General features: G+C 45.1%; 2 protein-coding genes across 8 annotated transcripts in view; one reads left to right on the forward strand and one right to left on the reverse strand.

Moving 5' to 3' along the window:
• The window catches only part of ERCC6L2 (ERCC excision repair 6 like 2), a 291,509-nt gene that overhangs the window by 39,257 nt on the left and 229,461 nt on the right, over positions 1–22,791 (reverse strand). The gene's annotated exons all lie outside the window — the stretch shown is intronic.
• Positions 4,222–22,791, forward strand: part of SLC35D2 (solute carrier family 35 member D2) — a 30,130-nt gene continuing 11,560 nt past the window's right edge. The window contains exons 1-5 of the mRNA XM_082241660.1: positions 4,222–4,453; positions 7,746–7,779; positions 13,529–13,615; positions 15,477–15,544; positions 20,985–21,056. Coding sequence (XP_082097786.1) covers positions 4,305–4,453; positions 7,746–7,779; positions 13,529–13,615; positions 15,477–15,544; positions 20,985–21,056 — 410 coding nt within the window. The 5' untranslated portion in view covers positions 4,222–4,304. The remainder of the gene's footprint in view (positions 4,454–7,745; positions 7,780–13,528; positions 13,616–15,476; positions 15,545–20,984; positions 21,057–22,791) is intronic.

The raw sequence follows: 22,791 nt of genomic DNA on the forward strand, positions 1-22,791 counted from the left end.
CCGTAGGCATGCCACCCGTAGGCATTCCCTCCATAACACGCACAGACATTTCCCCTTACTTTCTAGGAGGAAAAAAGTGAGTGTTATGGTGCAAAAAATACGGTATGTATTAATGCTGGCAAACAGCTAGAAAGGGGGAAGGTAGTGCAGTAGATGGATTTAAATTACACTGTCACTTTTTGGCTTGTTAATTTCTTATGTTTGTTTGCCACCTCTGATTCTTTAAAGCAAAGCACTTCAACGTGGATTTTTCGAGTTCATAACAATTGACATGAAGTCCTTGGGGGGGGAAAGGCTAAGGACCCTCAAATGCCAACTTTGATGCTTTCCCCAAAAGGGGAAAGACATTTTGCACTTCATGGAATCCAACTGATAACTTAAAGGTAAACTTACGACTGCAACATCTGGTATTGCGAGCAAGAGCTAATTCATTGTTGGTACACACAAACACATTCCCTTTTTTCAATCCATATTTACACTGAATGCATATTGAAAATATGCATTTAATTATTTTTTAAAAGAAAACCCTGCATACTGACTAGCTCTAGGCTAGTTGAGCTGCTTTACCAATTATGTATAAAATACATCTTTGGAAAAACTCTAGAATAAGTTACATTTGTGAAAAAGATTGGCATTTTGAAATGGTGGTTCAAGAATTCTCTGCTTCATATGATTAAGCTGTACTTTTGGCATGAATTAAAATGCTGTAATTCTAATAAGCTTTGAATAAAAAGTTGCCTGAGTTTTAGAACTGTTTATGATGATACTGTTGCTTTGCATTGTATCCTAGAATGTATGCTACATTCAGAAGTTCTGGTGCATGCACAATAGTTCTGTGTCTCTGACTCTTGTACGTTGAAGAACTGGTTGGTACAGTTCTCTCTCTCTAATTAAAAAGTTATTTAACAGGAAATGCAAAGCACCTTGTGTGCATTTGAAACCTTGACTTATACAGTGGTACCTCGGGTTACATACGCTTCAGGTTACAGACTCTGCTAACCCAGAAATAGTGCTTCAGGTTAAGAAATTTGCTTCAGGATGAAAACAGAAATTGTGTGGCGGTGGCGCAGCAGGAGGCCCCATTAGCTAAAGTGGTACTTCAGGTTAAGAACGGACCTCCGGAACGAATTAAGTACTTAACCTGAGGTACCACTGTGCTTTACCCTATTATGGCTGGAGAACCGTATTGCAAAATTCAGAGAAGATCACATTTCAAAGGATGGCTGTGTTTGGGTTCTCATATTGCTTCTGCAAAAATTCAGATTTGCATAGCTGTCAACGTTTCCCTTTTTTAAAGGGAAATTCCCTTATTCTGAATAGGATTCCTCGCAAGAAAAGGGAAAAGTTGACAGCTATGGATTTGGTTGGTCTGCCTTTAAATGTGAACTGAATCGAATTTACCCCCCAATGCTACTTGATCTGCTTAGTAAAATCCAGCACCAATTTTTCACTCACCCAGGTTTGTGCTTCTACTGGGAAATCAAGGCACAATGGAGTCTGCAGATGTGGTTTATTCACACATACAGCAGCAGGAGACCCCATTAGCTAAAGTGGTGCTTCAGGTTAAGAACCGTTTCAGGTTAAGTACAGACCTCCGGAACGAATTAAGTACTTAACCTGAGGTACCACTGTAAGCCTGTTTTGGTTCATATGCTTTTTTAGGGGCTTATTCTAGCACTGGAAAATATTTTTATTAAACTGTGTGAGTGAGGAGAAGGAGCTACAAATACAGCCGTGGGAAAAAGAAAGTGCTCTTTGAATTCTGTGGTTTTGCATATCAGGACATAAAAGCAATTATTTGTTCCTTAGCAGGTCTCAAAATTGGGTACATAAAACCTCAGGTGATGAACAACAACACATATACTACATCATGTCATGATTTATTTGAGAGAAATAAAGCCAAGATGGAGAAATCATGTGTGAAAATCGAAGTACACCCTGACTGCTTCCGTAGGAATTAAGAGGCTAAGTAGCAGGCAGGGGTTGCTAATCAAATGCCCTTGCTTAATTGAACATCAGCAAGTGTACCACTTGTCACTGTTCTATATATTTGATCAGTTTGTAGTTATCATTCTTGAGCTCTTTGAATATTCATCCAAACTTCTTTAGCAATTCAGTGCCAGGTGTGTTGATGTTGAGTCATGTGCCAGCTCCGTATTATTATTATTATTATTATTATTATTATTATTATTATTATTATTATTAATACCCTGCCCATCTGGCTGGGCTTCCCCAGCCACTCTGGGCGGCTTCCATAAAATACAGTAATGTATCAAACCTTAAAAGCTTCCCTAAACATGCTCTCCTCCCTCACACGGAGAAGATTGGGAACTGTCTTGAATGTTTTCCATTTTTGAATAGCCTTTCTTTCCCACGGTAGAATGATGGGCGTAAAATTGGTTGGAGGTGGCCCAGTTTCATGAGAAGCACTTGCTTCTCTTAAGAGCCTTGTCGTCTTTCCTCCTTGGCATTGTGTTAAAACACACCTGAATGCTCCAGACCAACAAACTGATGAAACTTCAGCTTTTATAGAAGAGGGCAAACTTGCTGCCATACAGTTTGAATTCCTGTAGATGCAGAGTTGCATATAAAGATGGAGGGCACAAGGAGAAGGGGATGACAGAGGACGAGATGGTTGGACAGTGTTCTCGAAGCTACCAGCATGAGTTTGACCAAACTGCGGGAGGCAGTAGAAGACAGGAGTGCCTGGCGTGCTCTGGCCCATGGGGTCACGAAGAGTCGGACACGACTGAACAACATATGAAGAGTTGAGTGTGTTAGTGTATGGTTAGGAGAATTTTTTAAACATGCTATTATAGGTTCATAAGTATACATTCAAAATAAGATGCCTAGATCTTGATCTCTCAAGAAAGAATGTGAACATCAATCCTGCTGCTGTGAAGGGCTGAGAAAGTTAAACATGAATCAGTTGTGAAATAGAATGAGAAATGGGTTCTAGGATTTGCTGAAGGGGAAATATGTGTAGGTCATACAAAGGCTGTTAAGGCTGAATAATGTTTGTCACTTCAGTTTGCCATTCTCATGGCAGTGTGCAAAAGCATTTGATCTCCAGGACTATTGGCATCCATCAGTCTCGAGACAATGGAGTTCGCCTCTGAGGGTGAAGTCTAACCGCTGCGTTAGTAGCACCAAAGTGACCTTCCTTGGGTGCAAACATGGGCAGTGTGTATGGAGGTCTTGGGCTGCCCAGATGACAAGACCCCACTCGCGGCCTTGCTGATGGGGTCTCCAGGAATGAACCTTTAATAACGGGTGTTGCTGTGCTTCATAATGGATTAGGAATAGAAGATCTCTCAGAAAACCAACTGTAACAGGTAAGAAAGCAACCTGAGTTCTTGAACAACAAGGGCACCAAAATGCAATAATAATAACAATGGATTATAAACACATTGGCATTTGGCAACAACATAAATTCCTTTAGAAACACAATTTACAAAGACTCATAATGGTTGGACAGTGTTCTCGAAGCTACCAAGCATGAGTTTGACCAAACTGCGGGAGGCAGTGGAAGACAGGAGTGCCTGGCGTGCTCTGGTCCATGGGGTCACGAAGAGCTGGACACAACTAAACGACTAAACAACAACATAGCAGTACCACTCCCGGGTTTTGTATGAGAGTCTCTCCCAGCTATACCTGGAGATGCCAGAGACTCCCGTGTGCAAGGTTCTACCACTGAGCTTCAGCCCTTTCCCACCCAAAGTTATCCCAAGCCACTGACATCAACAAAACCCACATTTTGGAACTAGCCTTAAGCCACCTGTCATTTAGAACCTTTTAATCTTTGAACATACCTGTCCTACTCCAAGGAACACTGGAGATGGGAATCTAGAAAGAAAAGAAAACTGCATCAGATGCAATTTAAAAACAAAACAAGATTTAGACAACTCTTTTTTGTGTGGGGTCACGAAGAGTCGGACACAACTAAACGACTGAAGACCTCAAGACCTCAAAATTCCTATCACAGTCCCCTGAACCCTTGCCCGGGTCATGGGTCGCGCGATCAATGCCAGCGCGCCCTAACCTGAGCGGCCTGCGCTCTGCGCTGCCTGGAGAGGCGAAAGCGGCACCAGAGGGCGCCCCAAACTCAGCGCTGGCGAGAAGTTTCCGCGGGAGCGCAAGAGGGCGCGTTGCCGCCGCCGCTGCCGCCGCCAAGTGGGTGGGGACGGGCAGGCTGGCTGGCTGGCAGGCCGGCCGCGATCTCCTTCCTGTTTGGCTCGGCTTCCTCCGGCGGCGGCGGTGGGGATGCCGCGCGGAATGGCCGGGCGCCCGGGTCTCGCCAAGAGATGAAAGGCAGCCAAGAGGAGAAGCCGGAGCCGGCTGCTTCTGCCGCCGCCGCCCCTTCCCCTCTGCTCCGGCTGCTTTCCGCCCTCTTCTACGGGATCTGCTCTTTCTGCATCGTCCTGGTCAACAAGGCGGTGCTGACGGCTTACAGGTGAGGAGGAGGAGGAGGAAGACGAGCACCTGGACGGCGGGCGACCCCGCGCACCGTCGGAGGTGGGGGGACAAGCCCCCAACTTCCCCCTCACCGATCGTGGTTGTGAGATCCGCTTCCTGCCCCTGCCCCATTCAAAAGCTGCGTTTCCACCCAAGACTTCCTTTGCAGCGTCCGTCCCCGCCGCCTCTGGGCACCGATCCTGCTAACTCGACGGCAACCCAACCCCATTGGTCCCGTAGTTTCCTGGCTGGGCCACAAACCTCCTTCATCGGTGCTTCTCTTTCTGTAAATAATGCTTCCTCCCATCTCTTCTTGAACTCACACTTGCATTTTGCAAGGTGTTTGGTGACTGGGAAGCTCAGTGTGAGAGCATCAGGTTTCCTGTTCAGGTCTCTTTGGGGAGACAGTGTGGTTAGAGTGTTGGGCTAGGCGCTGGAAGAGACCTGGGTTCAAATCCCTGCTGGGCCATGAAGCTCTGGGGTGACCTTGGGCCAGTCACTCTATCTAAGCCTCACAGGGTTATTGTAGGGATTAATGAGGAGGCAGAGAACAATGTGTTCCCTCCTGAGAGGAAAAAGTGAGATATAGAATTCAATAAATATCGAAATTTGGACAGCTTTGGCTTTGGTGGCAAAGGTTGAACTGAGCTCCAGAGCTTCTCAGTCCAAAGTTCTTGCTCAGCTGTTGCTTTTTCTGGTGGTTAGCCAACCTGGGAGAGTGGAAATGCAGGAATGTGTTTCATGAATCATACGCGTACAGTCAAAACCAAGAGCTTTCATGGTTCAAGAATGCATTCTTCAAGAATTTCTCTTTTTTACTTTATTTATCCATACATTTCTAAACCCTTAAATCAAATGCAAAGGGAAAAAAAGCTTCTCAAAGCAGTTTACGCAGGCCACATGGCAAGGTAAGCTTGTGCAAATAAAAATGTTTTAAGATGGTATCTAAAACTAAGCACAGAAGACACCTCTTTTAATATGTGAATTCCTCAATGCAAGGCTGTACTACATTACAAACTCCCATTTCTTTTAGCTGTCAAACTCAGATATCACACAGGACAGTTAGCAGTGCTTCTCCAGCAGATCACAAAGGACAGGCAGACATGTATTAGGGCTGCCGTACGTTCTGATTTTCCCAGACTTTACTGGGATTTCAAAGGTGGAATTGACGTCCGAGAAGAATTTCTGAAAGGTGGCACTTTGTCCTTGATCTTAGACAAGTCAATAGGAAAACCACTTTTTTGGGGGGTGGGTCTTAGAAAAGCTCAGCGAGTTTGGGGTGTCCTGGTTTTTACTTTTTGAAACATGGCAGCCCTAATGTATGGATAAAGGTGGTCCTTCAAGTTGGCTGGGCTTTATATGTGAATAGTTACCTCTTAAATTTGGCCTGAGAGCATATTGACTGCCAGCGGAGATCTTTAAAGAGCAGTGTCTGGACCACTATGGCCTTGGCCCAGGAACAGCTACAGCTGTTGCATCAGCCGGAACTGATAATGGGCATTCCTAGCCTCAGGGGGGACCTGCACCCAAGGTTACAAAAGATGGATCAAGTAAAACCCCCAGAATGTGGAGCTCTCCTACAAAGAGAGTGCAGCCCCATCTAGAACCAGCAACAGGCCTATCTCCCGGACATAAGGTAAAGGGACCCCTGACCATTAGGTCCAGTCGTGGCCGACAGGGTTGCAGCACTCATCTCGCTTTATTGGCCGAGGGAGCCGGCGTACAGCTTCCGGGTCATGTGGCCAGCATGACTAAGCCGCTTCTGGCGAACCAGAGCAGCACACGGAAACGCCGTTTACCTTCCCGCCGGAGTGGTACCTATTTATCTACTTGTACTTCGTGCTTTCGAACTGCTAGCTTGGCAGGAGCAGGGACCGAGCAATGGGAGCTCACCCCGTCGCAGGGATTTGAACTGCCAACCTTCTGATCGACAAGTCCTAGGCTCTGTGGTTTAACCCACAGCGCCACCCGCATCCCATAGGAGCCACTCAACCATAGATCCTCCATCTTGAGCTGTGTGGAGAGGGAGCTCTTTGAAAACTAGAACTTCCCGTAGGGCAAGATGGCTGTTGAATGGTCCTGTGGTTGCAGTTGACGGGGAGGGGGAGTCCATCTCATACAGAACAGCAATAACTAGATGGGGGGCAGCTTTCCCCATAGGGCGAGGTGGTCCTCAGAAAGCCCTGTGGTGGCTGCTCGGAGAGGAAAAGGCCTCCTCAGTTGGGATATGGGAGCTGGATGTGATAGATTGCCAGATTCATGATTAAACTCCCATCAGCTCCAGCAAGCATGGTCAATGGTCAAGGAAGATGGGAGTTGCAGTTCATCATCATCTGGAGGATCAAAGGTTCCCTACTCCTTCTGTAACACAGTGGCGTAGCGTGGGGGGTGCAGGGGGGGGCCTGCTGCACCGGGCGCAACATCTAGGGGTTAGGGTTAGGGGCGCAAATCCACAGGTTAGGGGGCGCAAATTACTTGCCTTGCCCCGGGTGCTGACAACCCATGCTACGCCACTGCTGTAACATGTAAACTCCACTGGATCACAGTCTTGAGCCTGTACAAGCAAAATAACTCCTGGTTTTGGGGTCACCTTCCATGTGCAAAACTCTTCCCTTGAGTCAGAAATAGCCCTTTTGTGAGTGGTAGAGACTTTCTGCTTGTAGAAGGGCATCTTTGCATCCCACCATGTAACATTTTATTTATTTTTATTTCTAAGTAATGATAAATAGTTTTACAGCTGTGGTTTCTTCCAAAGGCTTGCAGGGAACTATAAAGTTCAATGAGAAGACCACATCTCTGTAGCAGGAAATGTTCAATGCGATCACAAAAGTACGATTCCAAGCAGCTTGTCAAAACAATGGAAGTTTTAGTCTGTAGCTTCAGAATCAGGCAGCTTTTCATCTTTCTTTGCCAAAGGAAAAATAAAGTCCTGCCAGATTAGAGAAATAGGTTCATATGCTGTTGATGAGAATTGCACAGAAAAATTGCCAAGTACGGTAATCTGTACTGTCAACTGTTGCTTGTCTTGTCCTTCAATTGTCATGAAAATATTGTATTGAAAAGCTAACTGCCCCCTCTTAATTTGCACTAACCTTCCTTGAAAGGGAATAAGCCAATTTTATTTTCCTTCAAGCAATATCAAAACCTAACTTGAAGAGCTGTTATATTTTCTTTCGTTTTATCAACGTCTTCAAGAGCTTTGTTTCTTTCTGAAATAAATAAAGAATTGTCTAAATCTTGTTTTGTTTTGTTTTTAAATTGCATCTGATACAGTTTTCTTTTCTTTCTAGATTCCCATCTCCAATGTTCCTTGGAGTAGGACAGGTATGTTCAAAGATTAAAAGGTTCTAAATGACAGGTGGCTTAAGGCTAGTTCCAAAATGTGGGTTTTGTTGATGCCAGTGGCTTGGGATATCAGTGTTGAATGACTTCTGATTAAGGTTTAAGGCCTATTCATGCACGGTGGACGCGGGTAGCGCTGTGGGTTAAACCACAGAGCCTAGGACTTGCCGATCAGAAGGTCGGCAGTTCAAATCCCCGCGATAGGGTGAGCTCCCGTTGTTCAGTCCCAGCTCCTGCCCACCTAACAGTTCGAAAGCACGTCAAAGTGCAAGTGGATAAATAGGTACCGCTCCGGCGGGAGGGTCAACGGCGTTTCTGTGCACTGCTCTGGTTCGCCAGAAGTGACTTAGTCATGCTGGCCACATGACCCGGAAGCTATACGCCGGCTCCCTCGGCCAATAAAGCGAGATGAGCGCCGCAACCCCAGTGTCGGTCACGACTGGACCAAATGGTCAGGGGTCCCTTTACCTTTACCTTATGCAATTCTGTAACTTTGGGTGGGAAAGGGCTGAAGCTCAGTGGTAGAGCCTTGCACACAGGAGATCTCATGTGCAGTCTCTGTTATCTCCAGGTATAGCTGGGAGAGACCCTCATCCAAAACCCTGGAGTGGTACTGCTTTGTTGTTATTGTTGTTTAGTTGTTTAGTCGTGTCTGACTCTTCATGACCCCATGGACCAGAGCACGCCAGGCACTCCTGTCTTCCACTGCCTCCCGCAGTTTGGTCAGATTCATGCTGGTAGCTTCGAGAACACTGTCCAACCATCTCATCCTCTGCCGTCCCCTTCTCCTTGTGCCCTCAATCTTTCCCAACATCAGGGTCTTTCCCAGGGAGTCTTCTCTTCTCATGAGGTGGCCAAAGTATTGGAGTCTCAGCTTCAGGATCTGTCCTTCCAGTGAGCACTCAGGGCTGATTTCCTTCAGAATGGATAGGTTTGATCTTCTTGTAGTCCATGGGACTCTCAAGAGTCTCCTCCAGCACCGTAATGCTAGTCAATGTCAATACTGAGCTACGTTGACTAGTGGTCTGACTCAGGACATGGTAGCTACATATGTCCCATCATTTGAGATGGGAGAGCCCAGACAGGGCTCCTGGAGCTTCCCCTATACAGTGGTGCCCCGCAAGACGAATGCCTCGCAAGACGGAAAACTCGCTAGACGAAAGGTTTTCCGTTTTTGAGCTGCTTCGCAAGACAAATTTCCCTATGGGCTTGCTTTGCAAGACGAAAACGTCTTGCAAGTTTGTTTCCTTTTTCTTAACACCGTTAATACAGTTGCGACTTGACTTCGAGGAGCAACTCATAGAACGCAGTGTACATAGTAGCCTTTTTTGAGGTTTTTAAAGACTTTGGTGATTTTTGAAGCTTTTCCAAAACTTCTTTTGCAGCCATTTGGTAAGTTAAGCTTTTAAAACTTTTTTGGGGGGGTTTGGATTTTGGGTTGGGGTGTTTAGAATTCAAGGACTTGGTTTTGGGAAGGGGTTTGCAAGAATCTGGAAGCTTGTGGTTTTTTTCCTGCATTTTTATGATTTTCTGTGACCATTGGGCCACTCTGCTGTTTTTTTAAAAAAATTCTGGCTTTGAATTTCTGTGTGCTGGGTGGCTGGGGGAACAGTTGGGGAGGGGTTTGCAAGAATCTGGAAACTTGTGGGTTTTTTTCTGCATTATTATGATTTTCTGTGACCATTGGGCCACTCTGCTGTTTTTTTTAAAAAAAATCTGGGTTTGAATTTTGAAATGCTCTTTACAGTATGTGTGACTTTAAAGAGCACTTAATAAACTCTTGTTGTACCAAATTTGGCTTTGTTTGGACTTTTTTTGACCATAGGAACGCATTAATTGATTTTCACTGCATTCCTATGGGAAACCGTGCTTCGCAAGACGAAAAATTCGCTAGACGAAAAAATTCGCGGAACGAATTAATTTCATCTTGCGAGGCACCACTGTATTGCACCACCATCTCTGGCTTCATCACCTGATCAGGATCTTGAATCACATGTCACATTTCGTGTGTCGAGAAGGTGCATGTCTGTCACAGGGGCGTTCTCTACTCTTGAAGGTTTCCTGCCACAGACATGCACCTTCTCGACACGTGAAATGTGACAGTGATGTGGCAGAGGGGACAGGGCCAAAAATAGTGCCCCAGCTCTCTGCACTTACATGACTGAAATGGTGTGAGGGGAACACCTGAGTAGTATGTTTATTCACCTTCATCTCGAAATGGATGAAATGCAGATTGGTTGCTTCCTCTTGAGTACAGTCATACCTTGGAAGTCGAATGAAATCCGTTCTGGAACTCCATTCGACATCCAAAATGTTTGGAAACCAAAGCGCAGCTTCTGATTGGCTGCAGGAAGCTCCTGCAGCCAATTGGAAGCTATGGAAGGCCCGTCAGACATTTGGCTTCCAAAAATACAGTGGACGCTCGGGTTGTGAACGTGGGTTGCAATTCGGCACTTCTGTGCATGCGCAATGCGCGGTTTAGTGCTTCTTCGCATGCGCGACCCTTGAAACCCGGAAGTAACCCATTCCGGTACGTCCGTGTTTCAGGGGGTCAGTAACCTGAAAAAACGCAACCTGAAGCGTCTGTAACCCGAGGTATGACTATAGTTTGCAAACTGGAACAGTCACTTCCGGGTTTGCGGCGTTTGGGAGCCAAAACGTTTGAGAACTAAGCTGTTCGAAAACCAAGGTAGGACTGTATAACCTAGTCACTAATGTACAACTTGAGGTGTGGTCCAGCCATAAAGCTGGGATACAGTGACCATGGTGGCATGTAACACTGAACCATGGTTTAGCGCTGCATGCATGAGCTAGAATGAGCACAACCAGAATCTCGGACTTGCACTTCTGCATAGCCAGGAAAAGGACTTCTGCAATGTTTAGTTTCACTTTCAAGGAATGCTGACTTAGTGCTGGATATGAACCATGGTCTAAAGCAAACCCCATTTTCTTTCTAAACAAGCCAGTTTCAATCCACAGCCTTGTTGAGTCACAAGAGTTTTCAACCGTGATTTCCCTTTAACTAGAGATTCTTTGAAAGCAAAACTAAACACCGCAGAATTCAGGCCATATGGAGGGAGGGCAGGCAGACATAGCACAAGCCCAGTGCTTTGCTCGGACTCATTCTAGCTTGTTACAGTGGTACCTCGGGTTAAGTACTTAATTCGTTCCGGAAGTCCATACTTAACCTGAAACTGTTCTTAACCTGAAGCACCACTTTAGCTAATGGGGCCTCCTGCTGCTGCCGCATCGCCGGAACACAATTTCTGTTCTCATCCTGAAGCAAAGTTCTTAACCTGAAGCACTATTTCTGGGTTAGCGGAGTCTGTAACCTGAAGCGTATGTAACCTGAAGCGTATGTAACCCGAGGTACCACTGTACAGTACATTCAAAGCTTCCCAGTGCCACTGCCATTCTGGATGTGCAGTGCAGACTGTGACCAGTTTGCACGGTGGTTATGTTCTGGACCCCCATGCGTGTAGGTGGGCCCTCTTAAGGCCTCTCTGCCTCGTTCTTCCCCCTTTCCTTTTTTTAAAATACATTTTTATTGTTTTTTTAAACATATTTCCAACAATCATATAACATAACTTCTTATCTTATACAATGTTTTAGACTTCCGCCAACACCTCAGATGATTTTTCGTTCTTTATCACTTACTCTGCATTTCTTAATTTCTCTATTACTCTTAATTATCATTAGCTAATAATTCTCCTCATAGTCTTTCTTGCAATATTTCAAATAGTCCTCCTTAGAAAACTTCTTGCTGTCTTACTAGCGTAGTCTGTTCATTACAGTTACTTTTCAAATAGTTTGTACCGTATTTTTCGCCCTATAGTACGCACCGGCCCATAGGACGCACCTAGATTTTTGGGAGGGAAATAAAGGGGGGGAATTATTTTTCCCCCCCAGGCGCGGGGCTGGGGCGGGAGAAGCCCGAGCTTCCCCCACCCCCAGCCCCCAGCAAGGGTCCGAGAGCGATGGCGAAGGTGAGCGCACCTTCGCCATCACTACCGGAGCTTGCGGCACTGGGGGTGGGGGAAGCCGGAGCTTCCCCTGACCCCAGCCCCCAGAACAGGTCAGAGAGCGATGGCGATGGTGCGTGCACATTCGCCATCACTCTCGGAGCTTGCGAGGTTGCGGGCGGGGGAAGCCGGAGCTTCCCCCGACCCCAGCCCCCCGAACGGGTCGGAGAGCGATGGCGAAGGTGCGCGCACCTTCGGCATCGCTCTGGGACCTTGCGCGGCTGGGGGGATAGCTTCCTGAAGCCTGGAGAGCAAGGGGGTCGGTGCGCACCGACCCCTCTCGCTCTCCAGGCTTCAGCGAAAGCCTGCATTCGCCCCATAGGACGCACACACATTTCCCCTTCATTTTTGGAGGGGAAAAAGTGTGTCCTATAGGGCGAAAAATACGGTATATTTACTCCAGTCTTCTAAGAATCTCTGGTCCTGCAGGTTGCCTGTTAGTTTATCAAATTCTGCATAGTCCATCAATTTCATCTGCCATTCTTCTTTTGTCAGTAATTCTTCTTGCTTCCATTTTTGTGCCAGTAATATTCCTGCTGCTGTCATTGCATATAAAAACAACTTACAATCCTGTCTATTAATATCATCTCCTACAATGCCAAGTAAAAATGCTTCTGGTTTCTTAATAAATGTATATTTCAACATCTTTTTCATCTCATTATATATTATTTCCCAGAAGTTTTTCACTTTTTTACATCCCCACCACATGTGATAGAAAGTTCCTTCCTTTTCTTTACATTTCCAACATTTATTACTTGTTTTATACATTCTAGCTAATTTCACAGGGGTAATATACCACCTATACATCATTTCCATCACATTTTCTTTCAAAGCATTGCATGCAGTAAATTTTAATCCTTCTTTCCATTGTTTTCCCCAATCTTTTAACTGTATATTATACCCAAAATCCATTCTGGAGCCCCAGAATGTAGCCCAATGTATCATAACCAACTTCACCTCTTCATCTTTCATATGCCATTCAAGCAGCAGTTTATACATTTTGGACAAAGTTTTATACTTGTTATTCAATACTTCTATTTCAAATTTTGATTTATTATCATCAAATCCTTTCTCCCCGTTCCTCCCCCTTCCAGCTCTGCCCCATTCTGCCCCTTTTAGCAATGTTTTTGTGACATTTTGCGGTCACTTCCAGGTTTGGCGCAGTGCAAATGTGTGCGGTCACACACATATCTGACACGCCTAAAATGGTTGATGCCATTGGTTAGGATGTGTCTCTACTGATGAAGTCTGCAAACATGGAATGCCTGTTAGAATCACTGAAAGCAGAACCCAGCCTTTCTGTGCAGCAATGTAGCTTTTCTGCAGACTAACAGAGAGTGTTTTGTGATTCACCCACCCGCATACAGTGGTGCCCCGCAAGACGAATGCCTCGCAAGACGAAAAACTCGCTAGACGAAAGAGTTTTCCATTTTTTGAGTCGTTCCGCAAGACGAATTTCCCTATGGGCTTGCTTCGCAAGACGAAACGTCTTGCGAGTTCTTGCGAGTTTGTTTCCTTTTTCTTAAAGCCGCTAAGCCGTTAATAGCCGCTAAGCCGCTAATAGCCGCTAATAGCCGTGCTTCGCAAGACGAAAAAACCACAAGACGAAGAGACTCGCGGAACGGATTAATTTTGTCTTGCGAGGCACCACTGTATTTGAAATAGTATTTTGCTGTTGCGTACATGACAATTATTATTTTGCTTTTTAGATGGTAACCACTATCCTGATCTTATATGTGTCAAAACTGAATAGAATCATTCACTTCCCCGATTTTGATAAGAGTATTCCTATGAAGGTAAGACAAAGTGCATAACTTTAGAAAGTGAAAATCCTAATCTGATGCTATGTTATAGGTTGCATAATATAATCAGTGCTTTAGAGCTTTTTTGCCCCATGCTTGTCTAGGCGCCATAGGGAGTACTGAGTTTTCTCTCCAACAAAGTATGTAATGCTAAACCATGGTTTACTGCAGGCATGATGATGATGATGATGATGATGATGATAATTTATTTATACCCCGCCCATCTGGCTGGGTTTCCCCAGCCACTTTGGGCGGCTTCCAACTGAATATTAAAAACAACACAGCATCAGACATTAAAAACTTCCCTAAACAGGGCTGCCTTCAGTTGTCTTTTAAAAGTAAAATAGTTGTTTATTGCCTTGACATCTGCTGGGAGGGCGTTCCACAGGGCTGCTTAGGGAAGTTTTTTAAGTTTGACGTTTTATTGCGCTTATTCTGTTGGGAGCCGTCCAGAGTGGCTGGGGAAACCCAGCCAAATGGGTGGGGTATAAACAATTTTTTTTTTAATTTTTTTAAGTCGAACGGACTTCTGGAACGGATTCTGTTTGACTTCCAAGGTACAACTGTATAGGAATAGCATCCTTGCTTCTCCCTGTACCAGTTCTTATATAGCCAAAAAGGCAGGAGTCGCTTGCAAGAGCAGAGGGTAACAGCAGGCTTGGGGTGGCGTCTCCTCTCTCGCACTCCTATTCATTCAATTAAAGAGTGGACTTTGTGTTCAATGCTGCCTCTGAATTGGCTCCCACCTGGCGAATTGTGTGTTGTGTAGATCCATATTTTTCAGCCCAGATGTTGGGCTGGAAACATTAGAACAAACATAGGCTGCAATTCTCTACAGTCATCCGGAAATGAGCCCCATTAAACACAAAGTGCTCCAAGTAAACATCCATTAGATTTTTAATTTTTCAATTTGGCCCATGTTTATTGCGTCTTTAGAGCAGGGGTGTGGAACCTTTGGTCGTCCAGATGGCGTTTAACTCCAACTCCCATAAGCCCTAGTCATAGAATCATAGAATCATAGAATCATAGAATCATAGAATCATAGAATCATAGAATCATAGAATCATAGAGTTGGAAGAGACCACAAGGGCCATCGAGTCCAACAGTCAGTGTGGGATGATAGGATTTGGAGTCCCAACAAATTCTCCACCCCTACTTTATAATGTGAAATGGTTGCCTTCCGCTACCCTCATGTTAGGCTTAAAGGTAAAGCGACCCCTGACTGTTAGGTCCAGTTGCAGACAACTCTGGGGTTGGAGCCGGCGTTTGTCGGCAGACAGCTTCTGGGTCATGTGGCCAGCATGACTAAGCCGCTTCTGGCGAACCAGAGCAGCACACGGAAACGCCGTTTACCTTCCCACCAGAGTGGCACCTATTTATCTACTTGCACCTTGACGTGCTTTCGAACTGCTAGGTTGGCAGGAGCAGGGACCGAGCAACGGGAGCTCACCCCGTCACGGGGATTCGAACCGCCAACCTTCTGACCGGCAAGCCCTAGGCTCTGTAGTTTAGACCACAACGCCACCCGCATCCCTTTGTTAGGCTTAGTGGGGTCAAAATTGTGGTTGGTGTAAACATGACGTGTTGATTTTTTCCTTTATTTTATTTTCATGGTTCCTGGTAATCTTCATTTTTGTGAGATCAAACTTCTTTTATTGAAATAAGCAGGGCCTGGAATGTTGTATAAAACATTGCCAAAGTTCAAAAGTGGCAATCATTTACAAAGTTTGCTGCTTGCTGTATTTACTTTTTTCTCTCTGTGCTGGAGTGTATGAACTAACCTGAATAGATTTCTTCCACAGTTTCGCGGGAAAAAACTGGTTTCATTCTAAATGGTACCCTCATTGTGTTGCAGCTGTTTCCACTTCCTCTCATTTACGTCGGGAATCACATAAGTGGATTATCAAGTACAAGCAAGTTAAGGTACAGCGTAAGTTGGGTTGTTGCCGGGCAGTTTGGTTTTCATTTAGCCCCTGTAAGTGAAAATGTTTTGAGACTATTAGAGCCGCGCTGTAGCTACATGTTGATTGAATGAGAGCCATATTGGCACATCCGCAGATTGTTTTGGACAAGACACACTGGGTAAAATTGCTCTTATGTGCTGCGTGAGGCAGTTAGAAAGGATCAGTACATACCTTCCGTTGATTTATTTTATTTTGTTTATTTTAAAAAAATATTTATGTACCTTCCACTCAAAATATCAAGGTGCTGTTCGACAATATATAGAAACGCAATAAAACATAAGCGATAGAAAGCAATAAAAATAATAATAAGAGGAGGGAAAATCTAAACCACTGAATACGCCTATCAGTATAGCGCAGTCGGTAGAGCATGAGAGTCTTAATCTCAGGGTCAAGGGTTCGAAAGATTCCTTCCAACTGTATGATTCTGTGAAAAGCATTGAAAAATCTTCAAGAGACGCCTGAAAGTTAACAGCAAGGAGGCGTGCAGAGAGACGGCAGGGAGAGTGTTCCACAGTATGCGAGTAGCAACGTTAAAGACCTGACTTCTAGTTGAAGCCCGTCAGGCTTCTGAAACATGGAGAACTAGCAGCACTCTTCCTGATGAACTCAGTGACTGCGCTAGGATATAAAGGCTTTGTTTATCAATGCAAGAGCCTTGAACGTGAGACTGCTATTTGTAGACTTTAGTTCTGCATTTAATACTATTCTTCCGCATTGATTGGTGCCCAAATTATTAGACCTGGGACTTCCACCATGTTTGTGCAGGTGGATATTAGACTTTCTATCAAACCATTCCCAAAGGGTCAGGTTGGGTTCCCACGTCTCTGCGGATCTCATCACGAATACGGGGACGCCGCAGGGGTGCGTGTTGAGCCCGCTTTTATGTACGCTCTATACAGCTGACTGTGCCCCCAAATACCCCAGTAATAAGATCATTAAGTTTGGGGATGATACAACGGTGGTTGGTTTAATTACTGCTGGAGAGGGGGAGGCGGCCTATAGGAAGGAAGTTGAGCAGTTGGGGAGTGGTGTAGGAAAAACAACTTACTCCTTAACTTAAAGAAAACAAAAGAGATCATTGTGGACTTTAGGAAATGAAAATTGAATATTCAGTCACTTATTATTGAGGGGAAGTGCGTGGAACAGGTCTCAGTGTTTCGATTTCTGGGAATGGAGTTGAGAGACGACCTAACCTGGGGAGAGAACAGCAAAGACCTGGTGAAGAGAGCACAGCAGAGGTTATATTTTCTGAGAATCCTCCAGAAAAACAATCTCTCAAAGAACCTGTTGATGGTATTTTACCATTGCACTGTGGAGAGCGTACTAACTTATGGCCAGGGAAAAAACAATGCTATCCAGGGTTGTAAAGACTGCGGAGAGAATTATTGGGTGCACTCTTCCCACCTTAGATCAAATCTATGCTGACAGGTGCCATAAGAAAGCGGCAGAGATAGCACATGATAGTACGCACCCCGGAAATGATCTCTTTCAGCTTCTGCCTTCTGGAAGAAGGTATAGAGTTATAAAGGCCAGGACTAGCCGCCCGAGAAACAGTTTCTACACTAATGCAATTCTGGTTCTAAACGCAGCATAAGGAGTCTCTGTAGTATAGTGTATTTTAAAATGGAGTTTTAGAGTTTTTAGGGGTTTTTGAATGTTTTATGTAGTTTTTATGTAGTTTTGTGGTAGTTTTATCTACCCTATTTTTCGTTCTATAGGACGCACATTCCCCCTCCAAAAATTAAGGGGAAATGTGTGTGCGTCCTATAGAGCGAATGCAGGCTGCGCCACTAAGCCCAAAGGCAGAACAGGAAGACGGAGCACTGCGGAGCGCTCCGTCTCGCTGCTCTATCTTGGGGACGGTGCCTTCACCCCGCTGTCCTGCAGAAGCTAGCAAGGCTGTTCCCAAGCCAGAACAGTGAGACGGAGGGCTCCGTCTTGCTGCTCTAGCTTGGGGACGGCTGCGCGCAAACCTCTGCAGGGCAGCAGGGCGCTGCACTCCAAAGGCTTCAGGGATCTTTGAGGCTGGCAGTGGGGGAAAGCAGCGCCCCACAAGCTCTGGTGAATGTACCTTGAACGCACCTTGTTTTAGAGGGGGAGAACAAGGGAAAAAAATGTTTTCCCTGTTCTCCCCCTCCTATGGTCCGGTGCGTCCTATGGTCCGGTGCGTCCAATGGAGCGAAAAATACGGTAGTTTTTCAATTTCATTGTTCCGCAAGGGACAATGACAATAAAGATATCGTAATTGTAACCTGGCCTTGTGGCATATGCGTAACCAGCTGTATTTCTGATGCCACATGTATGTACACCATCTATGTGAAGTTAGGGTTGCCATATTTTGAAGAGAAAAAAAAAAAGAGGCCACTATGACGGCCGTTCAAAGCAAATAAATGCAATTTGTCTCAAATTTTACCCCTGAAAAAGAGGGCGGGTCCTGGAAAAAGAGGAACCCTACCGAAAGTACAGCTCTGAGAGGAACTGAATCTTTTATTTGGAGTCATTGCGCACCTCCCTTGAACCTTATGCCCAGTAAAGAAGTTCACGCACCAGGATGCAGAGGTTTATTGCATGAAAATAAAAGAGACTGAGCACATAGATTCTCCTTCGGGCTGCTAGGTAGCAAACACCCACAATCGCACAATACACATACACAGCTTAATTGTAAAGTGCAAAGAGAGTCCTTAGTTACCTCAGCCTGGAGAGTGGGTGTATCGATGTGCCACAGGCCCATGCTAAAAGAAAAAGGGGAGGCTGTACTCGGTCTTGAAGCAAGCCGAGTGCAAGTCAGAGGTAGAGATATATGCCTTCCATGCGAGTTGAGTGCGCTCTCGCCTTCTGTTTCCTATGCCAGCAAGGCAGCCATATCTCATGCCCATTCTTTGATTTGCGGTCTAGTGAAGTGCAGGGAGAGTCCTTGAGAACATAGAGCAAAGAGGGAGGAAGAAGGGGGGGGGGTAAGAGACCAAAATATGACCTCCAATAAGAGAACCTAGATAATCAGCTACAGAGATCCCGTTGGATCATTTCACCTGACCATTGAAAATTTGGTGTTTAATTATAGTTTAGGTTCCGTCAGTCCTTTTTTTTTCTTTAAAAAATGTTTAGGGGTACTCTCATTTTCCTACTCATATTGAAATACTGCCCCTCAATGAGGCCAAACTTAGATTCACAAAATATTTAGGGGTATGTGTACCCCTGCGTACCTCCAGGAAAAAAGCACTGGGTTCTACTGTAATCTGTGGAGAGGGGAATTCCACAATACTTTAAACATTTGAACCATTGTTTATTCCTGTTTGCTGAGATATATTTGAAGCAGAAGGGATACAACCTTCATTTCAGGAAGACCTTATGGTTATCCATACACTTCCCAAATCATAATTTTACCCTTGAAGGAGGATTTTATTGTGTGTGTGAAGCCTGGTTTTTACGTACAGGCGGGAGATGATTAACTTTCTGATGACTTCAAGTTTAGTGTGCTGATGTTTTCCGTAAGCATTAACGATCATGATGTTTGCTGTACTTTCCTGGCCACGTTTCAGGTAAAAGCTAGTGTTTTATATTTGATTCATGCTAGCTCCATGATCTCCAGAAAGAAAGCACGTAAAAAATTGAGACTAGCCCCCATCATTACACATGGGCGACTGGTGCACATAATTTAGCAGAGATGTCACATGCTGCCAGCTGCCTGAACTGTGTTTATGGGAACCAATGCCCACAGAGCCTCCATCTTTCCAGGGTTCTGACTCCATTTACTGGAGCTCAGCCCATTCACAACTGCATTTGGGCACCAGCCCAGGGCTTGGGCAGCCACTCCTGAATCAGATGAGAAATAAAGCTTAGGTGTCACCAGTCTACTGATGCCATCATGCTCCAAAACTCCTAGGGACCATATCCAATGTTGTCTTGATATGGGCTTGTTGTTTTTGTAGAAGTCTTTTGGACAGTGTCGGCCTTTGGCTTTCCAGGTTTTTATCGGGAGGTTTTGTGCTGCGTGTTGGAATAGTGGGTGATAGGCCAGGGGGATGGGGATAGTTTGCCTACTTTTCCCTGTGTGAACCTGTTCAGAGTTGTGGGGATTTTCTTTAGTTTGTGTTGGAGAAATGGGTATGCTTGTTGTGGGGGATGTTTTCGATGGCGTCTCTCTCCAAATGCACCCATCGTTTCACCTTGTCTTATATATGCCGGATTATGTGGTGTACTTAGTTGGCGATGTAATATGATTCTACGCTGGGGATTCCCCATCCTCCTTCTGAGGAGGGGAGGTGCAGGTATCTAGGACTTATTCTCGGCTTTTTGTGTGAGGAAATAGAGTGTGGTTTTTTTCTGCCACTTCTGGAGTTGGGTTCGGGGAGGCCCTACCCAATGTTGATGTTTGTCCTCAGGGACAAAATGGCGCCTTGTGGAATCTGCTGCTCTCCGGACTCTTCAGTGCAAGGAGGAATGAAATCACTGAAATACAGTGTCTCCGGTACCCATCCTGAGCACTCAGCCCACGAGGTTACCATAGTCAGTGGTCTCAAAAGTGGCTGAAAGACATGAGTGGCACACCCTCTCTCAATAAAAATCATCCATTAGGGCAAGCAAGGCTGATTCAGCCCCAATACCTTTGACAATGACTGCCCTGATGCCTTGGCCTATAGCTAGTGATTGTTGGGAGACATTATATCATTTATTTATTTAACAAGAAGCATAAATGAATATATTTTTTTTTAAAAACCCTCTTCTTAAATGGTTTGCACAAAACCTTAATTGACACATTGCTTCTTATTTCTTGCTTATAATTTGCTCTTTCTCTGAGCAGAGCTCAGAGTGGCTAACAATGGATGCAATAAACAGCACAATATTAAAATGAATTAGTTGGCATGAAATACAATTGCTGCAGTCCAAAGCAGGCGGTGGCAAAATAAAACATTGCAACAAAGCCATCCTCGTGGTGCTCCAAAAGCCAATGAAAATAAATGAATTCACTTTAACTCGGCGCCTGACATCCGTAGAATGTGAGGGACAATTGGAGATCTGTACTGGGAGGGAATTCCGTAAGTGGGGTACAGCCACTAAGAATTATTCTGCTGCATGTTATGAGCATCCCCAGCTGATCTTAAAGCCCTCATTGGTTGATACTATGACTTTTTCTTCATTGAATATTGTGCTGTGCAGAGTTCCAAGTTTTGCTTTATTTTTTGAATTGTCACTTCCAACTATTCTGTTGTGTATTCGGCCTGTGGTGTCAGACTGACATTTGGCCACGACAGAGGCTGAGAATTTGTTCAGGCACGTTTCTTAATGCAGGATGATATCATTAGCAGAGACAAAGAAGCATTAATTGTAATAAAAAAAAAACCTTGAAACTGACATGACATGGATATTTTCCCCCTCTCTTTCTATTTTAAACAATCCAGTTTGCCAATGTTTACAGTCCTTAGGAAGTTTACCATTCCTCTTACATTACTGCTAGAAGTGATTGTTCTTGGGTGAGTATTTGCCTCCCATTTTTAAAATACCACTGCAAGCTATCTGGCCAGAATGCATGGATGAGTAGTTCCTGTTGGCTAATTGAATTTTGATGATAATATTCGGGCTTCTCAGAACACTATGCACTGGGTACAAAACAGACACCAGTTAATCTACGAGCACTAGAAACTTGCAGCAAAAGAACTGGCTTGTTAGTTTGACTCAGTATGTGAAGTTCAGCCCTCCACCCCATAATACCCCACTGGTTTCTCGGCCCAACAGTAGAATGACAGCAGAAGCCACATCTTCTACAAAACTCTCAAAGGTACTGTGCACATCTGGACCTCATAACCTTGTCCTCCCAGACTTCCCTTATCTTCTCCTTCTCATTGGCTCCTGATATATCCATGCCCCAATCACATATGTTTTCCAGATTTTTTTAGCACACTGCTTTCTTCGTTTCATTTCCTTTCCTTACCTTGACCTCCTTGTATTCCCTCTTCTCGAACTTTCTTCAGGTTCCTGTTCTCAGTTCATTGCCAACATGACACCCTTCCTTCATCTTTCCTTTCCAGTCAGTAGCCTGCCTATTGTGCTTTTCCTGTTCCTAGGGCCGGGGAGAGATGATCGCAATGAAACTGACAGCTGTTCTCCACCTCACAGAATTTGGATCACAAAGATTCCTTGCTTCCAGAGCATTTGGAATATTTGTGAACATTATAACATCACACCATCTCAACCAGGCTGTGTCACAATACAGTAAAGATCGCAATATGCCTTTGAGTCAGGCTCCTTAATGATTGGGTCATAAAGGGGTTTTCTCCTATTAATGTCCCAAATCGAATTTATTTCACTCACACATGAAAGGAAAAGGGTTTCCCTTTTCTGTGGAGCATCAGGCACTGCCACATGCATGATGTTAGAGCTGCAATGCTTTGCATTTTTGCCGAAATCAGATGAATCATGTACAAGTTTGGAATGTAGATTATTGGGATTTATTATGGGTGTTCCCAAATGCTTTCATAGTGGAAAGGGAGGATGTAATCCCAACTCAAAGTTAGCACTGAGCTTTTGCAAGAATCCCAGTGCATTGCAAGAAGTTCATCATAAAACCAATTAGCAATTTGCATAGAGTATTTTAAGGATTCTACATACAGTGGTGCCCCGCAAGACGAACGCCTCGCGAGGCGAAAAACTCGCAAGACGAAAGGTTTTTTCGTTTTTGAGTTGCTTCGCAAGACGAATTTCCCTATGGGCTTGCTTCGCAAAACGAAGCTTGCCCCCGCACCCCGGACCTCTTTTGAAGCAAGGGGCGGCGGGGAGAAGATCGCTTCTCCCCGTTGCCAGCCCCGCAATCTCCGTGGACAGAGGGGAAGGCGGTGCTATACCAGCTGCACTGGCTCCCGGTGGAGTACAGGATCAGGTTTAAGGTGCTGGTTTTAACCTTCAAAGCCCTACACGGCCTAGGACCCTTGTATCTACGGGACCGCCTCTCCTGGTATGCCCCACAGAGGAACTTACGGTCCTCAAATAAAAACATCTTGAAGGTCCCAGGCCACAGAGAGGTTAGGCTGGCCTCAACTAGAGCCAGGGCTTTTTCGGCTGCGGCTCCAACCTGGTGGAACGCTCTGTCACAAGAGACAAGGGCCCTGCAGGACTTGACATCTTTCCGCAGGGCCTTCAAGACAGAGCTGTTCCACCAGGCCTTTGGTTAGGGCACAGCCTGACTCCCTCCTTTGGCAATCTTTACAATAC

The sequence above is a fragment of the Podarcis vaucheri genome, assembly GCF_965113315.1.
Source record: "Podarcis vaucheri genome assembly, chromosome: 11".
In the NCBI taxonomy this organism is placed as follows: domain Eukaryota; kingdom Metazoa; phylum Chordata; class Lepidosauria; order Squamata; family Lacertidae; genus Podarcis; species Podarcis vaucheri.